Here is a 15375-nt window from a genome sequence, read left to right on the forward strand (position 1 = left end):
CAGCAAGAGCTGGGGACTGGCAGAGGGCAAGGCACCATGGCCCTTGCTCTGCGCCTCTTCCTCCCGCTCCTCCTGGCTGTGGCCCTGCCTGCCAGGGCTGCCCAGGCTGCTCCGCTGCAAGTGCAGGGAGCAGGTGAGCCGGGAGCCTGGCTCCCCTTTCCCGGGACAGCGCTCCCTGCTCCCTGGGAAGTGCTGGGGGATGGTTTTTCCCCTGGGCTTTAGGGAGGCTTTCCTCTGTGGGAGGGAGAGAGCCCCCATGGGCCCTGGGCTGCTCCAGCTGCCCTCCCAGGGATGTTGCACAAGGCAAGGAAATCGTGTGGAGAGTGGCCAGGAGCCAGCCCAGAGCTCCCCAGGCCCCTGGGCAGCTTTGGCCATGGCCATTCTCATCTGGCCCCCACAGCCTTACCCGACCCCCTTGCAGTGCCCAGTTCCCAAAGGCACAGGGGGATCCCAGCAGACCAGGAAATGGTTCTGATCTCTGATCCCTTCTAGCTTGGGATGGCGACATGGCTTATCGGGATGCCCTCTCGGATGACAGCTTGGAGAATTCTCTTGGAGAGATTCTCTTGGAGAATGCTGGAGGCAAGTTCTCTGTGTGCCTTTCCTCAGAGAATAATCAGTGCCTCATGAGCCATTTCCCTTAGCAGCATCACAGGGTTGAAAGATTCTGGAAAACTTGCCCGGCTCCATTCTGGATCCCTGAGGGATCCCACAGAATGGCTGTCAGTGGCAGGAAGGAGCATTTAGCTGTCCATCTTCCTTCCGTGTGCAATTCCAGTGTGCGCTTCCGTGTGCTCTGTGCAGGCACGGAGAAGAGCAGAGAGGGAAGGGGCCGGGCCCAGGGCTGTGCCCCGGGGCTGTGCCTTTTGCAGCTCCTTTGCTGGCCCCGGGGTGCCTGAGCTGCTCCTGCTGCTGCTGCCAAGCCCTGGCCCTGCCTGGGGCTGGGTTTAGAGCTGCTGGCAGCTCCAGGGAATCCTTTCTCCCCCGTGGACGGCCCTGCAAGGGGCTCCTTCCATGCCAGTGTGGGGCCACCGCAGGCACGTGGTCCCCCTGGCCCTGCTCCTGAGTGGAAGGCAGAGCTGAGGGAGTGCCTTGGAGGGCACCAATCACCCAGGGGCACTCACTGCCACTCTGGCCTGAAGGGGACATGGAACAACTTTCTGTTAAGGTCCTCCTCCATGGAAGAACTCAGACACAGGATACAAGAAATCCCTGGAGGCAGCCAGACACCTGGACCAGATGCTGAGTGATCTGGAGAGACGCCGTGGTGGGTGCATTTCCCTCAGCCTTCCCCTGGGACTCAGCAGCCGGGGGCTTTCCCTGCACATCTGGACACGCCGTGCCCAGCACAGAGGGAAGGGATCCATGGCAGCCTGGCTGCCCCACTGCTGCTTTCCTGCCCTGCAGGGCTGTTTCCCAGCCTGGCCTGGCTGCAGCTTCTCCCCAGCCTCTGCAGGAAGGCATTTGGCATCAGCTGGCAGGGAGCCCAAACTGCACCATGGGCCCGAGATGCCTGCAATTTCCCGGTCTCCGGGTAGATCAGGAATGGCACCTGTTTGTAGAAGGGAGTGCCCTGGCCAATCCCAAAAGTTTTGATGATTTCCTGAACCATGAGTTTGTCCAGTATTGCCTCTTGAAGATGCCATCACCCAGAAAGGGGGAACGGCTCCATCTAATGCAGCTGTGCCTCTTCCTGTCTCCAGAGATGAACCGAAAGGCTGTGCTGAAGGCAGCATTTCCCAGAGGAAGCAGTGGCCCATTGGCAGCCCCTGCTGCAGGAAGGGAGGCGATGCCAGGCACAGTCACAGGAGGTAATTGCTGAGGCTTGAGCTGCCATCTCTGCTGTGTGGCAGTACCTGCCCTCCAGGGATGTTGCACAGGGCCTGCAAAGAGTGTGGAGAGTGGCCAGGAGCCAGCCCAGAGCTCCCCAGGCCCCTGGGCAGCTTTGGCCATGGCCATGGAAATTTGGCCCCCACAGCCTTACCCGACCCCCTTGCAGTGCCCAGTTCCCAAAGGCACAGGGGGATCCCAGCAGACCAGGAAATGGTTCTGATCTCTGATCCCTTCTAGCTTGGGATGGCGACATGGCTTATCGGGATGCCCTATTGGATGACAGCTTGGAGAATTCTCTTGGAGAGATTCTCTTGGAGAATGCTGGAGGCAAGTTTTCTGTGTGCCTTTCCTGAGAGAATAATCAGTGCCTCATGAGCCATTTCCCTTAGCAGCATCACAGGGTTGAAAGATTCTGGAAAACTTGCCCGGCTCCATTCTGGATCCCTGAGGGATCCCACAGAATGGCTGTCAGTGGCAGGAAGGAGCATTTAGCTGTCCATCTTCCTTCCGTGTGCAATTCCAGTGTGCGCTTCCGTGTGCTCTGTGCAGGCACGGAGAAGAGCAGAGAGGGAAGGGGCCGGGCCCAGGGCTGTGCCCCGGGGCTGTGCCTTTTGCAGCTCCTTTGCCGGCCCCGGGGTGCCTGAGCTGCTCCTGCTGCTGCTGCCAAGCCCTGGCCCTGCCTGGGGCTGGGTTTAGAGCTGCTGGCAGCTCCAGGGAATCCTTTCTCCCCCGTGGACGGCCCTGCAAGGGGCTCCTTCCATGCCAGTGTGGGGCCACCGCAGGCACGTGGTCCCCCTGGCCCTGCTCCTGAGTGGAAGGCAGAGCTGAGGGAGTGCTTTGGAGGGCACCAATCACCCAGGGGCACTCACTGCCACTCTGGCCTGAAGGGGACATGGAACAACTTTCTGTTAAGGTCCTTCTCCATGGAAGAACTCAGACACTGGGGACAAGAAATCCCTGGAGGCAGCCAGACACCTGGACCAGATGCTGAGTGATCTGGAGAGACGCCGTGGTGGGTGCATTTCCCTCAGCCTTCCCCTGGGACTCAGCAGCCGGGGGCTTTCCCTGCACATCTGGACACGCCGTGCCCGGCACAGAGGGAAGGGATCCATGGCAGCCTGGCTGCCCCGCTGCTGCTTTCCTGCCCTGCAGGGCTGTTTCCCAGCCTGGCCTGGCTGCAGCTTCTCCCCAGCCTCTGCAGGAAGGCATTTGGCATCAGCTGGCAGGGAGCCCAAACTGCACCATGGGCCCGAGATGCCTGCAATTTCCCGGTCTCCGGGTAGATCAGGAATGGCACCTGTTTGTAGAAGGGAGTGGCCTGGCCAATCCCAAAAGTTTTGATGATTTCCTGAACCATGAGTTTGTCCAGTATTGCCTCTTGAAGATGCCATCTCCCAGAAGGGGAACGGCTCCATCTAATGCAGCTGTGCCTCTTCCTGTCTCCAGAGATGAACCGAAAGGCTGTGCTGAAGGCAGCATTTCCTGGAGGAAGCAGTGGCCCATTGGCAGCCCCTGCTGCAGGAAGGGAGGCGATGCCAGGCACAGTCACAGGAGGTAATTGCTGAGGCTTGAGCTGCCATCTCTGCTGTGTGGCAGTACCTGCCCTCCAGGGATGTTGCACAGCGCCTACAAAGAGTGTGGAGAGTGGCCAGGAGCCAGCCCAGAGCTCCCCAGGCCCCTGGGCAGCTTTGGCCATGGCCATGGAAATTTGGCCCCCACAGCCTTACCCGACCCCCTTGCAGTGCCCAGTTCCCAAAGGCACAGGGGGATCCCAGCAGACCAGGAAATGGTTCTGATCTCTGATCCCTTCTAGCTTGGGATGGCGACATGGCTTATCTGGATGCCCTACTGGATGACAGCTTGGAGAATTCTCTTGGAGAGATTCTCTTGGAGAATGCTGGAGGCAAGTTTTCTGTGTGCCTTTCCTGAGGGAATAATCAGTGCCTCATGAGCCATTTCCCTTAGCAGCATCACAGGGTTGAAAGACTCTGGAAAACTTGCCCGGCTCCATTCTGGATCCCTGAGGGATCCCACAGAATGGCTGTCAGTGGCAGGAAGGAGCATTTAGCTGTCCATCTTCCTTCCGTGTGCAATTCCAGTGTGCGCTTCCGTGTGCTCTGTGCAGGCACGGAGAAGAGCAGAGAGGGAAGGGGCCGGGCCCAGGGCTGTGCCCCGGGGCTGTGCCTTTTGCAGCTCCTTTGCCAGCCCCGGGGTGCCTGAGCTGCTCCTGCTGCTGCTGCCAAGCCCTGGCCCTGCCTGGGGCTGGGTTTAGAGCTGCTGGCAGCTCCAGGGAATCCTTTCTCCCCCGTGGACGGCCCTGCAAGGGGCTCCTTCCATGCCAGTGTGGGGCCATCGCTGGCACGTGGTCCCCCTGGCCCTGCTCCTGAGTGGAAGGCAGAGCTGAGGGAGTGCCTTGGAGGGCACCAATCACCCAGGGGCACTCACTGCCACTCTGGCCTGAAGGGGACATGGAACAACTTTCTGTTAAGGTCCTTCTCCATGGAAGAACTCAGACACTGGGGACAAGAAATCCCTGGAGGCAGCCAGACACCTGGACCAGATGCTGAGTGATCTGGAGAGACGCCGTGGTGGGTGCATTTCCCTCAGCCTTCCCCTGGGACTCAGCAGCCGGGGGCTTTCCCTGCACATCTGGACACGCCGTGCCCGGCACAGAGGGAAGGGATCCATGGCAGCCTGGCTGCCCCACTGCTGCTTTCCTGCCCTGCAGGGCTGTTTCCCAGCCTGGCCTGGCTGCAGCTTCTCCCCAGCCTCTGCAGGAAGGCATTTGGCATCAGCTGGCAGGGAGCCCAAACTGCACCATGGGCCCGAGATGCCTGCAATTTCCCGGTCTCCGGGTAGATCAGGAATGGCACCTGTTTGTAGAAGGGAGTGCCCTGGCCAATCCCAAAAGTTTTGATGATTTCCTGAACCATGAGTTTGTCCAGTATTGCCTCTTGAAGATGCCATCTCCCAGAAGGGGAACGGCTCCATCTAATGCAGCTGTGCCTCTTCCTGTCTCCAGAGATGAACCGAAAGGCTGTGCTGAAGGCAGCATTTCCCGGAGGAAGCAGTGGCCCATTGGCAGCCCCTGCTGCAGGAAGTGAGGCGATGCCAGGCACAGTCACAGGAGGTAATTGCTGAGGCTTGAGCTGCCATCTCTGCTGTGTGGCAGGACCTGCCCTCCAGGGATGTTGCACAGGGCCTGCAAAGAGTGTGGAGAGTGACCAGGAACCAGCCCAGAGCTCCCCAGGCCCCTGGGCAGCTTTGGCCATGGCCATGGAAATTTGGCTTCCACAGCTGTACCCGACCCCTCTGCAGTGCCCAGTCCCCTAAGGCAGAGGGGGATCCCAGCACACCATGGAAATGGTTCTGGTCTGTGATCCCTTCTAGATGAGAGTGCTGGGATGGCTTCTCCAGCAGCTGGGATGGAAGATGGTTTGGAACCCTTGGGAGCTTCTGCAGGTAACTTCTCAACTTCCCCTCAGTGAATAATCATTGACAACCTGGCAGGAAGCAGGTGACAGAATCTCCTGTGCCTGTTGAGTTACAGGTGTGTCTGCAGGGAGGACTTTTCAGGCTCCTTTCCTGGTTGCTGTGCACAAGCCCAGCTCCCATCGCAGGGGTGAGTTGTGTGTCCCTGCTGACCCCACAGGCTGAGCCCTGGTTTTGTGGGATCCATTCCGGGGGAAATGGACATGCATTCTCTTAAGGTCCGCCGAGAGGGAGGAACAGATCTACTAAACACATGAAGTCCCTGGAGGCAGCCAGACATCTGGACCAGATGCTGAGTGATCTGGAGAGACGCCGTGGTGGGTGCATTTCCCTCAGCCTTCCCCTGGGACTCAGCAGCCGGGGGCTTTCCCTGCACATCTGGACATGCCGTGCCCGGTGTGAAAAATGCATATTTTATGATTGGCTTTTTGCAAATGTTTTCAATGAATATTATATTTGTAATGTTGGAAAGTTATGCTGTATTAATTCTCTCAAGTAGTGTGTTGAATGTATTTTTAGGTTATAACACAATGTTAAAATAGAAACCATACTATGTCAAATACTTTTTAACTAGCTCAAGAAAGAAATCAGATAATGAAGGAATTTTTGCACAAAGATAACAATTACAGAAACCCCTAAATTTTCCAGAGGAGAGGAATTTATGGCTTTCCTTATCAACAGAAACGAACTTCTTCAAGCCTGACTTAGACTCGAAGATGCCTGGGGATTAACAGAATCTTCTTGACAAGTACCAGACGAATTTATTGTTTTAAATAAAATATATGCATAATCATGAAGTGTTTTGTATATGCAACAGGCTATTGCTTTTAAGGTGATTCCTTTGTTCACAAGGCATGCTTGTCGTGGCTTAAGGGCCCGAGAGCATCCGGACATCCGTAATTCTTTGCTTTTTATTGTCTTGTAATTGTCCTAACTCTAAATTTTTATTACTCTAATTATGTTTACTATTTTTATAACCATTTTATTATTATTAAACTTTAAAACTTTTAAAAACCAAGTGACTGGAGTTTTTCACACCTCTGTTTGCAAAAATAAAGGCTTTGCACTCATTAATAGGAGAAGCTGTATGGGTGGCCTGCAGCTAATGTTCTTTTGTTGGCTGGACCCCAGTCTGTGCTCAGGTCTCAATGACTGACCCAGCCCCAAGCTGCTCTTTCGACTGATTTGATCAAAGGCACTGAAGCTCTGTTGACTACAAATTCTCCAAGAAAACAAGCACAGGAACTTGGCTAATGTTGGTGACAAAAGCAGAGTGCAGAGTTGAACCTTTGAGGCCACCTCACTGCCACCTCCCCCCACCCTTTTCTTTTTAATTGATTTAATACTTTGAGTGCCAGTTCTTGCATGAAATGGGCCCTCAGCAAGGAGCTGCTGGGCCTCCTTGTGGTAAACAGGCAAAATTGAATTAAAAGGAGGCTGATGACTTTTTAAAAAAATGTGCCTGTTTATTAAAACTTAGAACAACAGAGGCCAAGGCCTCAGGGTAAGCCTAGGGCCTGCACTAGGGCCAGCAAACCAGCCATACAACATATTAAAAATGAGTACTTTATTTTTAGCTCCTGCTTTTAATGTTTTACCAGCCAGCCTCCTTTTCCACTGCAGTATTTTTCTTTGCACAGAAAAAAACCCTTGCCAGATGATGTGACTTAACAAGGAAAACACAACTCACGCACAATGGATATATTAAAGCTAAACATGCAGACTCCCATTATCACAATCCTCATCATTTCTTTTCTGTTCATTTTTATGTCAGATTGTTTTCAGAAGGGTGAGAACACTATCTCAGATCCCCTGGCTAATTTGATGCCATAGCCACTTCTTATCTCTCCTTTCTTATGAGCTGTCCTTCTTGTAGTTCCTCTGCCCATTTGTTGCTCTTGGATCTCTGCCTCCTTCACCTGATTTTTATCTTTTTCTGGATTTGTGGGGATGTTTGTGTTGGTTTTGTTGTTTTCTTGGTGGTTGTTGTGTTTGCCTGTTTTATTTGGTCACAGTTTTACTTTTGCTTTTTGGGTTTTTTTTTTTTTTCATCCACTTAACAGCAGAAATCAGCTTGTGATTTGTATTGTGAAGTTTTGATACACAGGTGTTGCACATAAAGGTTGTTTTTGTATTTAAAGTCATCTCAGACACAGACCTGCAAGCCCCTGTGACTTTGAGAATGGAGTGCTCTCAGACAGCAAATTGTGCATGAATAGGAAACTTGTAGTTCCTATCTCCATTACACACAGCAAAATGTCAAGGGGTTGGAATGGTACCAGTTGTAGCCTTTCTTTTGCCTTCTTTTGCTGCCATGCCATAAAACCGTGTCAGATTCATCAATGACCTCGGTTCTTCCAGGATGGGGCGTGCAGGGATGATCCCTCAGCTCGTGAGTGCACCTGGTGTGCACCAGGCCAGACACGTGACTGTCATCCACAGCCAGCCTCTGTCTGCAGAGAGAGCAGGGAGCTGCAGCTCTGAGGAACTCAGGGCTTAGGGAGCAAACAGACCAAATCCCTAATTTATATCAGTTACTTCACTCGAGTATTTTCTGCTGATAGATTTTTATTTTCCTGCCCAGAGCTGGAAAAAAAAGAACGCTGGCAGTTTGCTTTAGCTATGAAGTGAAGAGACTCTTCTCAACAGGTTCCAGCTCTGCTGCTTGTTGCAATTAAAAGCAAAGCAAAACTCTTCTGTAGGTCACATCAAACCAACATAGGTTTCATGAGTCTGTGAAAGACATAAGAGTGTAAAAATTATTCCATTTTATAGTACTTACTGTTTTCTAATTCAGCCATGGGGAAATTATGCCATAATTCACTATATCAAATAACTGGAAAAAGCACTGGAAAAGAAACCAAATAGTAAGAATACAGTAATTTAAACTTCTCAAAGGCTTTTGATAATGGAGCCCTGAAGCCCAGTCACGTGCAGTGCAGCCTCGGCGGTCCCTTTGAGCCCAGAACTGCCAAGGGTCAGGGCCGGGATGAGCCTTCACCCAAAACAGGCTCCAAGACTGAGTGGGAATCAATCCAGAACAGGGCTCACACAAAGAGCAAAGCCTCAAGGCCAAAGCTAAACCTTCATCAGGTTGGATTTGTTTGAACACTGAACTGCAGCAAATTTGCTTGTCTGGTAACATCACTGTCACCATGAAACTTTACATGAGCTACTAAATAAGCACTGTCCTGTCCTGAGCTGTGTGGCCCAAATACTGTTGAGAACTTGCTCTGCCTCTGCCCTGTGCCCCCGGGGCTGCTCTTGGCCTGGCAGCCTCAGTGGGAGCCAGCACTGGCTGCAGCCCCAGCGGGCCCCCCAGGACAAGGCCCAGCAATGAAGAGGCCAATGAAAGCACTGGGCAGCAGCAGAGCCCTCAGCAGAGTTCTTTGGACAACCACGGACTGGCCACAGCTCCAGTGCAGCATGACTACGAGTCAGGCTACCAATGCTATGAGCAGAGTTACAAGAAAGCTGTGGAGAAAAATCAACAACTGACCGTCTGCTCTGGTACAGCTTCCGAATGCCAAGATAGCAGCCTGTCAGCACGAGGGGCACGGTGAACAGTGTCACCACCGTGCCTATCATGCAGGACCTGCGCACATCCTGGGGGCAGACAATTCTTGGGAGGCGCACTGGATCCGGGGCAAATATTCCTGTTTCAGTGATAACGTCTGTGGGAGCAGCAGGGAGCGTGAGCCCGTGCTGTGCTGCACTGCCGAGCTGGCAGCACGGTGGATACGGCCAGGACGTTCTCAGTTTCCCCAGAGCTGGGGCCCGCAGGCCCCTTGCCGCCCCTTGGCACAGGCTGTGCCACCCAACAAAGCCCAGCAGGCCGGGAGGAGAGCCCGGGGCCAGCGCAGCTGCTTGGACAGTCGCTGCTTCGAGGGACACGGGCCAAACCCATCCCTGAGCAGCCCCTGCCAGCCCTGGCCCTCCCTGCCCTGTGACAGCTCCCCCAGCCCCAGGGGACAGAGTCAGGCCCTGTCAGGACACACTGGAGCCTTGCTCTCCCCCTCTGCCCTTTCCCCACCATGGGCACCCTGTGCAGCCGCTCCCAGATTTTGGGACGTGTCTCCCACGGGGGGACCCCAGCAGGATTGCTCAGCCTGGCTGAGCCTGGCACAGCAATCACCTTCTGTGGCACTGTCTGGCGTCTCCTCCCTTCGTGTATCGGGGGCTGGCACGGAGCCACTGCTTCCTTCAGGAAGAGCTGCCTTCAGCAAAGCCCTTTGGTCCATCTCTGGAGAAAGGAAAAGGGACAGCTGGATCAGGTGGAACCATTCCCCATTGGAGAGACGGCATCTTCAGGAAGTTCTACTTTTCAAAGACATGGATAAGGATCAGGAGAAGGCCACGGCTCTTGGGGCTGCCACAGGGCCCTCCCTTCCCCAAACAGCTGCCACTCCCGACGGGCCAGAGAGGGGGAAATTGCAGGGGATTGCAGGACCGTGGTGCAGTTTGGGCTCCCTGCCAGCTGATGCCAAATGCCTTCCTGCAGAGGCTGGGGAGAAGCTGCAGCCAGGCCAGGCTGGCAAACAGCCCTGCAGGGCAGGAAAGCAGCAGCGGGGCAGCCAGGCTGCCATGGATCCCTTCCCTCTGTGCTGGGCACGGCGTGTCCAGATGTGCAGGGAAAGCCCCCGGCTGCTGAGTCCCAGGGGAAGGCTGAGGGAAATGCACCCACCATGCTGTCTCTCTAGGTCACTCAGCATTTGGTCCAGTTCTTTGGATTCCTCCAGGGTCTTCATGTGTTTAATAGCTTTGTTCCTCCCTCTCGGCAGACCTTAAGAGAATGCATGTCCATTTCCCCAGGAATGGATCCCACAAAACCAGGGCTCAGCCTGTGGGGCCAGCAGGGACACACGACTCACCCCTGCGATGGGAGCCGGGCTTGTGTGCAGCAACCAGGAAAGGAGCCTGAAAAGTCTTCCCTGCAGACACACCTGTAACTCAACAGGCACAGGAGCTTCTGTCACCTGCTTCCTGCCAGGTTGTCAGTGATTATTCACTGAGGGGAAGTTGAGAAGTTACCTGCAGAAGCTCCCAAGGGTTCCAAACCATCTTCCATCCCAGCTGCTGGAGAAGCCATCCCAGCACTCTCATCTAGAAGGGATCACAGATCAGAACCATTTCCATGGTGTGCTGGGATCCCCCTCTGCCTTAGGGGACTGGGCACTGCAGAGGGGTCGGGTACAGCTGTGGGAGCCAAATTTCCATGGCCATGGCCAAAGCTGCACAGGGGCCTGGGGAGCTCTGGGCTGGCTCCTGGCCACTCTCCACACTCTTTGCAGGCCCTGTGCAACATCCCTGGAGGGCAGGTACTGCCACACAGCAGAGATGGCAGCTCAAGCCTCAGCAATTACCTCCTGTGACTGTGCCTGGCATCGCCTCACTTCCTGCAGCAGGGGCTGCCAATGGGCCACTGCTTCCTCCGGGAAGTGCTGCCTTCAGCACAGCCTTTCGGTTCATCTCTGGAGACAGGAAGAGGCACAGCTGCATTAGATGGAGCCATTCCCCTTTCTGGGAGATGGCATCTTCAAGAGGCAATACTGGTCAAGCTCATGGTTCAGGAAATCCTCAAAACTTTTGGGATTGGCCAGGCCACTCCCTTCTACAAACAGGTGCCATTCCTGATCTACCCGGAGACCGGGAAATTGCAGGCATCTCGGGCCCATGGTGCAGTTTGGGCTCCCTGCCAGCTGATGCCAAATGCCTTCCTGCAGAGGCTGGGGAGAAGCTGCAGCCAGGCCAGGCTGGCAAACAGCCCTGCAGGGCAGGAAAGCAGCAGCGGGGCAGCCAGGCTGCCATGGATCCCTTCCCGCTGTGCCGGGCACGGCGTGTCCAGATGTGCAGGGAAAGCCCCCGGCTGCTGAGTCCCAGGGGAAGGCTGAGGGAAATGCACCCACCACGGCGTCTCTCCAGATCACTCAGCATCTGGTCCAGGTGTCTGGCTGCCCCCAGGGATTTCTTGTCTCCTGTGTCTGCGTTCTTCCATGGAGGAAGACCTTAACAGAAAGTTGTTCCATGTCCCCTTCAGGCCAGAGTGGCAGTGAGTGCCCCTGGGTGATTGGTGCCCTCCAAAGCACTCCCTCAGCTCTGCCTTCCACTCAGGAGCAGGGCTAGGGGGACCACGTGCCTGCGGCCCCACACTGGCATGGAAGGAGCCCCTTGCAGGGCCGTCCTCGGGGGAGAAAGGATTCCCTGGAGCTGCCAGCAGCTCTAAACCCAGCCCCAGGCAGGGCCAGGGCTTGGCAGCAGCTGCAGGAGCAGCTCAGGCACCCCGGGACCAGCAAAGGAGCTGCGAAAGGCACAGCCCCGGGGCACAGCCCTGGGCCCGGCCCCTTCCCTCTCTGCTCTTCTTCCTGGCTGCACAGAGCACACGGAAGGACACACTGGAATTGCACACGGAAGGAAGATGGACATCTAAATGCTCCTTGCTGCCACTGACAGCCATTCTGTGGGATCCCTCAGGGATCCAGAATGGAGCAAGAAAAGTTTTCCAGAATCTTTTAACCCTTTGATTCTGGGAAGGGAATTGGCTCATGAGGCACTGATTATTCTCTCAGGAAAGGCACACGGAGAACTTGCCTCCCGCATTCTCCAAGAGATTCAAGCTGTCATCCAATGGGGCATCCGGATAAGCCATGTCGCCATCCCAAGCTAGAAGGGATCAGAGATCAGAACCATTTCCTGGTCTGCTGGGATCCCCCTGTGCCTTTGGGAACTGGGCACTGCAAGGGGGTCGCGTAAGGCTGTGGGGGCCAGATGAGAATGGCCATGGCCAAAGCTGCCCAGGGGCCTGGAGAGCTCTGAGCTGGCTCCTGGCCACTCTCCACACGATTTCCTTGCCTTGTGCAACATCCCTGGGAGGGCGGCTGGAGCAGCCCAGGGCCCATGGGGGCTCTCTCCCTCCCACAGAAAAAAGCCTCCCTAAAGCCCAGGGGAAAAACCATCCCCCAGCACTTCCCAGGGAGCAGGGAGCGCTGTCCCGGGAAAGGGGAGCCAGGCTGCCGGCTCACCTGCTCCCCGCACTTGCAGCGGAGCAGCCTGGGCAGCCCTGGCAGGCAGGGCCACGGCCAGGAGGAGCGGGAGGAAGAGGCGCAGAGCAAGGGCCATGGTGCCTTGCCCTCTGCCAGTCCCCAGCTCTTGCTGCCACCGCTGTCCTGACACCGCTGTCCCAATGTCAGCACCACTGCTGCCACCGCTGCTGCTGCCGCAACAGTTGTGCTCAAGGACTGACTGCTGGGTCCTTGTGGTGCTGTGCAACCACGGGGCTCTGGCACCTCTGTGACCTCAGATCCTGCTGTGACCTCAGCCTGCTGTGACCCCAGAGCCTTCTGTGACCTCATGGCCAGGCTGGAATTGTGTGGGGAGTGGGATCTGCCTTCTTTGGCAGGGATCTCATCCTGCCCAACAGCTCTGTCCCAGGGTTGTGACACAGTCCCAGCCCAGCTGGTCTCTCAGGTTGGGGCATGAAGGGATGGAGAGCAGCCCGGCCAAGAAGGACTTGGGGCTGCTGCTAGATGAGAGGCTGGACATGAGCCAGCCTTGTGTATCCAAAGGAGAGTGCCCAGCAGGTTGAAGGAGGTGATTCCACCTCTTTGCTCTGGGGAGACTCCACCTGGAGTACTGTGGAAGATGTTTTATATTGCTGGCCGGGGCTCTATGTACAAATCACCCACGGGACGGGACTGCTGAGGAACGCGTCTCGAGCTGTTTCTGTTCCAGCATCAGTCTCATTCCATGGTTATGACAATGGGCAGATGCCAGCAGCTCACATCCCCGGCAGCAGGCAAAGAACTTAATGGTACAACTTACTTTAAAAGCTTTTTGACCAATCACACAAAGCAAAAGCATCTTGACAATAGATTTCTCCAATCACTATAAGCACACGTACCATTTGTTAAAACAATATTTGTTTTATTTATATCTTTTGAATACAATACCTACTTGTATTGTGAGCCTTAAAACCCAATGCACAGAGCTCCATTAGTAAGCTTAGAACATCCTAATATCTTGATGGAGATATTTTCTGTAGCTTAGGGACTTATTCTAGCCAAGCGTTAATACACAGACCATTGTACTATTTGTCCTTACTTTTCCACTACTCATATAATTTTTCTGCTGACAAATCTTACAGTTAATGCTTAGCTCTAATTGCAGTTCCACTGTCTCTGAGGCCAATGAGTAAACTTAGGAGCTTTGTAAGAATGTAGAAAAAGCATGCGTGCTAGAATAAAAACAGGGTTTGAAGCCTTCTGGAAATGGAGGGTGTTGCTTTGTATTGTCTCCGTCTCTACCATGACAGAGTACTGCATCCAGCTCTGGGTCCCCAGCACAGGAAGGACATGGTTCTGTTGGCTCTAGTCCAGAGGAGGGACAAAACGCTCTGAGGGCTGGAGCCCTTCGGCTTTGGAGACACGCTGGGAGAGCTGGGGGTGTTCAGCCTGGAAGAGAGAAGACTCCAGGGAGACCTGATTGCTGCCTTTCAGTACCTTAGGGGGCTTGTAAAAGAGATGGGACAGAATTTTTAGTAGGGCCTTATGTGACCAGACCGTGGGGGAATGGTTGTAATCTAAAGACAGTCAATTCAGACTAGACGAAAGAAACCCATTTTTTGCACTCTAGGTTTTGAAACCCTGTCACAGGTTGCCCACAGAGGTGGACATCCATCCCTGCAGTCACTCAAGCACCTGCTCTGAGCAACCTGACCTAGTCAAAGCTGTCCCTGCTCACTGAAGGGCATTGGACTGGATGGCCTTTAAATGCCCATTCTGTGACATCACAGCTCCCCGAGTGTTCCAGGTGGAAGGCCCAGGACCTGGAAACGAGCACAGCAGACACTTCAGCTGCTGCCAAGGGCCACTTCTCCCTCGCCCTTCGCTCTGCCCGTCAGTGCTGAGCTCTTGCTGCTGCCTGGGCTTTTGCTGCCGCCTGCTCTGAAGCCAATCCCGGCAGGATGTGCACTGCTGCCCCAGTGGAGGTACAGTGCCATTCCAGGGAGGGGGGCACCCTGCTTGGGCAGGCTGCAGCCATGTGGGAATGGATGGGGTGGGACAGCAAGCCCAGCGTGAGATTGTGCTGCCTCTTGCAGACGGCCAGAGACACCGTGGAGGAGATGGAAGTGGACATGGTGCGGGATAGGGAAGAAATGATGGAGGTGGACACGGAAGAGACTGCCAAGGACATGGAAGTGGACGTGGAGGACAACATCGAGGAGATGGACATTGATGTGGAGGACAAGATGGAGGAGATGGAAGTCGATGAGAAGGATGAGGAGGAGCCCATGGTCCTTGGATGAAGATGGAGCCCCAGGAGCAAGAGAGGCAGATGCTTCCCACGCCCAGCCCACAGGCAGAGTGTGTCCCCTGACACCAGGCTGGGGCTGGGCTGGATGGCCCCGCTCAGGGACACGGTGCCGGCAGGGGGCCCTGGATTGTGGTGGCACAAGCACCAGCCCCGGCCTGCCCTGCGCTTGCCTGGGGCCATGCCAGCCCTGCCAGCCCTGTCCCAGCCCCTGGGGCCCAGCTGCCAGCCCACCTGGGCCACTGCTGGCCCCAGAGTCCAGCGCTGCTGCGGCCTTTCTTCAAAGACCGATGGAGATGAGGGCCACAGATATCACCCCTCTGTAAATATGTTCTGAAGTTTAGAGGTTTTCTGTAAATATGTTTGGAAGTTTGTTACTCTATAGGCACCCATGTAAATATGTTAGTAAGTTTGTTAGTCTATAAGCACCCATGTAAATATGTTCTGTAGATTGTTAGTCTATGGCCTCCCATATAAACACATTCTGTAGACTGTTGTTGTTCTAAGGATTGTTGCAATGAAACATGTTCTGTAAACCCTAGGTTTTGCCGATCTTGGGGGAAAAAATACTGTTTCTTTTTAAAATCTCAGTTCTCTTTGCAATTCCTTTGGGCCCAGGCGGCGTTTGCACAGTTGTGATTCCCACTTGTTCTGGGTTATCGGGGCTGGAGGTCCCTGGGGGGGCTGGCACGGCCAGCCCGGGGCTGGGGGTCCCTGTGCACAGGGGCTCCCACTGACACCACT

The 15375-nt window shown here is 54.9% G+C and overlaps 2 protein-coding genes and 2 pseudogenes across 7 annotated transcripts; 2 read left to right on the forward strand and 2 right to left on the reverse strand.

Moving 5' to 3' along the window:
• LOC128820668 (uncharacterized) overlaps window positions 1–15375 on the reverse strand; it is a 1438581-nt pseudogene that overhangs the window by 1385407 nt on the left and 37799 nt on the right.
• Window positions 1–15375, forward strand: part of LOC128820667 (uncharacterized) — a 2212279-nt pseudogene that overhangs the window by 845919 nt on the left and 1350985 nt on the right.
• Window positions 617–6122, forward strand: LOC128820677 (uncharacterized). Of its 3 annotated transcripts, none has more exons than XM_054001490.1 (12): window positions 617–1267; window positions 1704–1811; window positions 2071–2160; window positions 2747–2845; window positions 3280–3387; window positions 3647–3736; window positions 4323–4421; window positions 4856–4963; window positions 5224–5295; window positions 5384–5455; window positions 5544–5721; window positions 6007–6122. In XM_054001490.1, exons 1-12 carry the CDS (start codon window positions 1240–1242, stop codon window positions 6026–6028), a joined length of 1074 nt encoding a protein of 357 aa, XP_053857465.1. In that variant the 5' UTR covers window positions 617–1239; the 3' UTR covers window positions 6029–6122. The 3 variants fall into 3 exon arrangements, with proteins under 3 accessions (XP_053857465.1, XP_053857466.1, XP_053857467.1); XM_054001491.1 differs by having other exon boundaries at window positions 5544–5642; window positions 5900–6122; XM_054001492.1 differs by having other exon boundaries at window positions 5544–5642.
• On the reverse strand, window positions 7184–11290 carry LOC128820747 (uncharacterized). 4 transcript variants are annotated; one of them, XM_054001572.1, is made up of 7 exons: window positions 10689–10791; window positions 10357–10428; window positions 10197–10274; window positions 10010–10108; window positions 9461–9568; window positions 8825–8999; window positions 7184–8058 (listed from the first exon to the last, which is right to left on the reverse strand). In XM_054001572.1, exons 1-7 carry the CDS (start codon window positions 10708–10710, stop codon window positions 8034–8036), a joined length of 579 nt encoding a protein of 192 aa, XP_053857547.1. In that variant the 5' UTR covers window positions 10711–10791; the 3' UTR covers window positions 7184–8033. The 4 variants fall into 4 exon arrangements, with proteins under 4 accessions (XP_053857547.1, XP_053857545.1, XP_053857544.1 ...); XM_054001570.1 differs by lacking the exon at window positions 7184–8058 and having other exon boundaries at window positions 8160–8999; window positions 10197–10268; XM_054001569.1 differs by lacking the exon at window positions 7184–8058 and having other exon boundaries at window positions 8160–8999.

The sequence above is a fragment of the Vidua macroura genome, chromosome 30, assembly GCF_024509145.1.
Source record: "Vidua macroura isolate BioBank_ID:100142 chromosome 30, ASM2450914v1, whole genome shotgun sequence".
Taxonomy (NCBI): Eukaryota; Metazoa; Chordata; class Aves; order Passeriformes; family Viduidae; genus Vidua; species Vidua macroura.

Bases quoted from the DNA above. Each gene is read 5' to 3' on its own strand.
- LOC128820677 (XM_054001490.1), top strand. From the start codon at position 1,240: ATGCTGAGTGATCTGGAGAGACGCCGTG. The intron at 3,388-3,646 runs GTAATTGCTGAG...GATCCCTTCTAG, and splicing joins GCCAGGCACAGTCACAGGAG to CTTGGGATGGCGACATGGCT. The intron at 5,722-6,006 runs GTGTGAAAAATG...CCTTATCAACAG, and splicing joins ATCTGGACATGCCGTGCCCG to AAACGAACTTCTTCAAGCCT.
- LOC128820747 (XM_054001569.1), bottom strand. From the start codon at position 10,710: ATGCCAGGCACAGTCACAGGAG. The intron at 10,275-10,356 runs GTAACTTCTCAA...GTGCCTGTTGAG, and splicing joins ACCCTTGGGAGCTTCTGCAG to TTACAGGTGTGTCTGCAGGG. The intron at 9,569-10,009 runs GTGGGTGCATTT...TCCTTTCTCCAG, and splicing joins TGACCTAGAGAGACAGCATG to AGATGGACCAAAGGGCTTTG.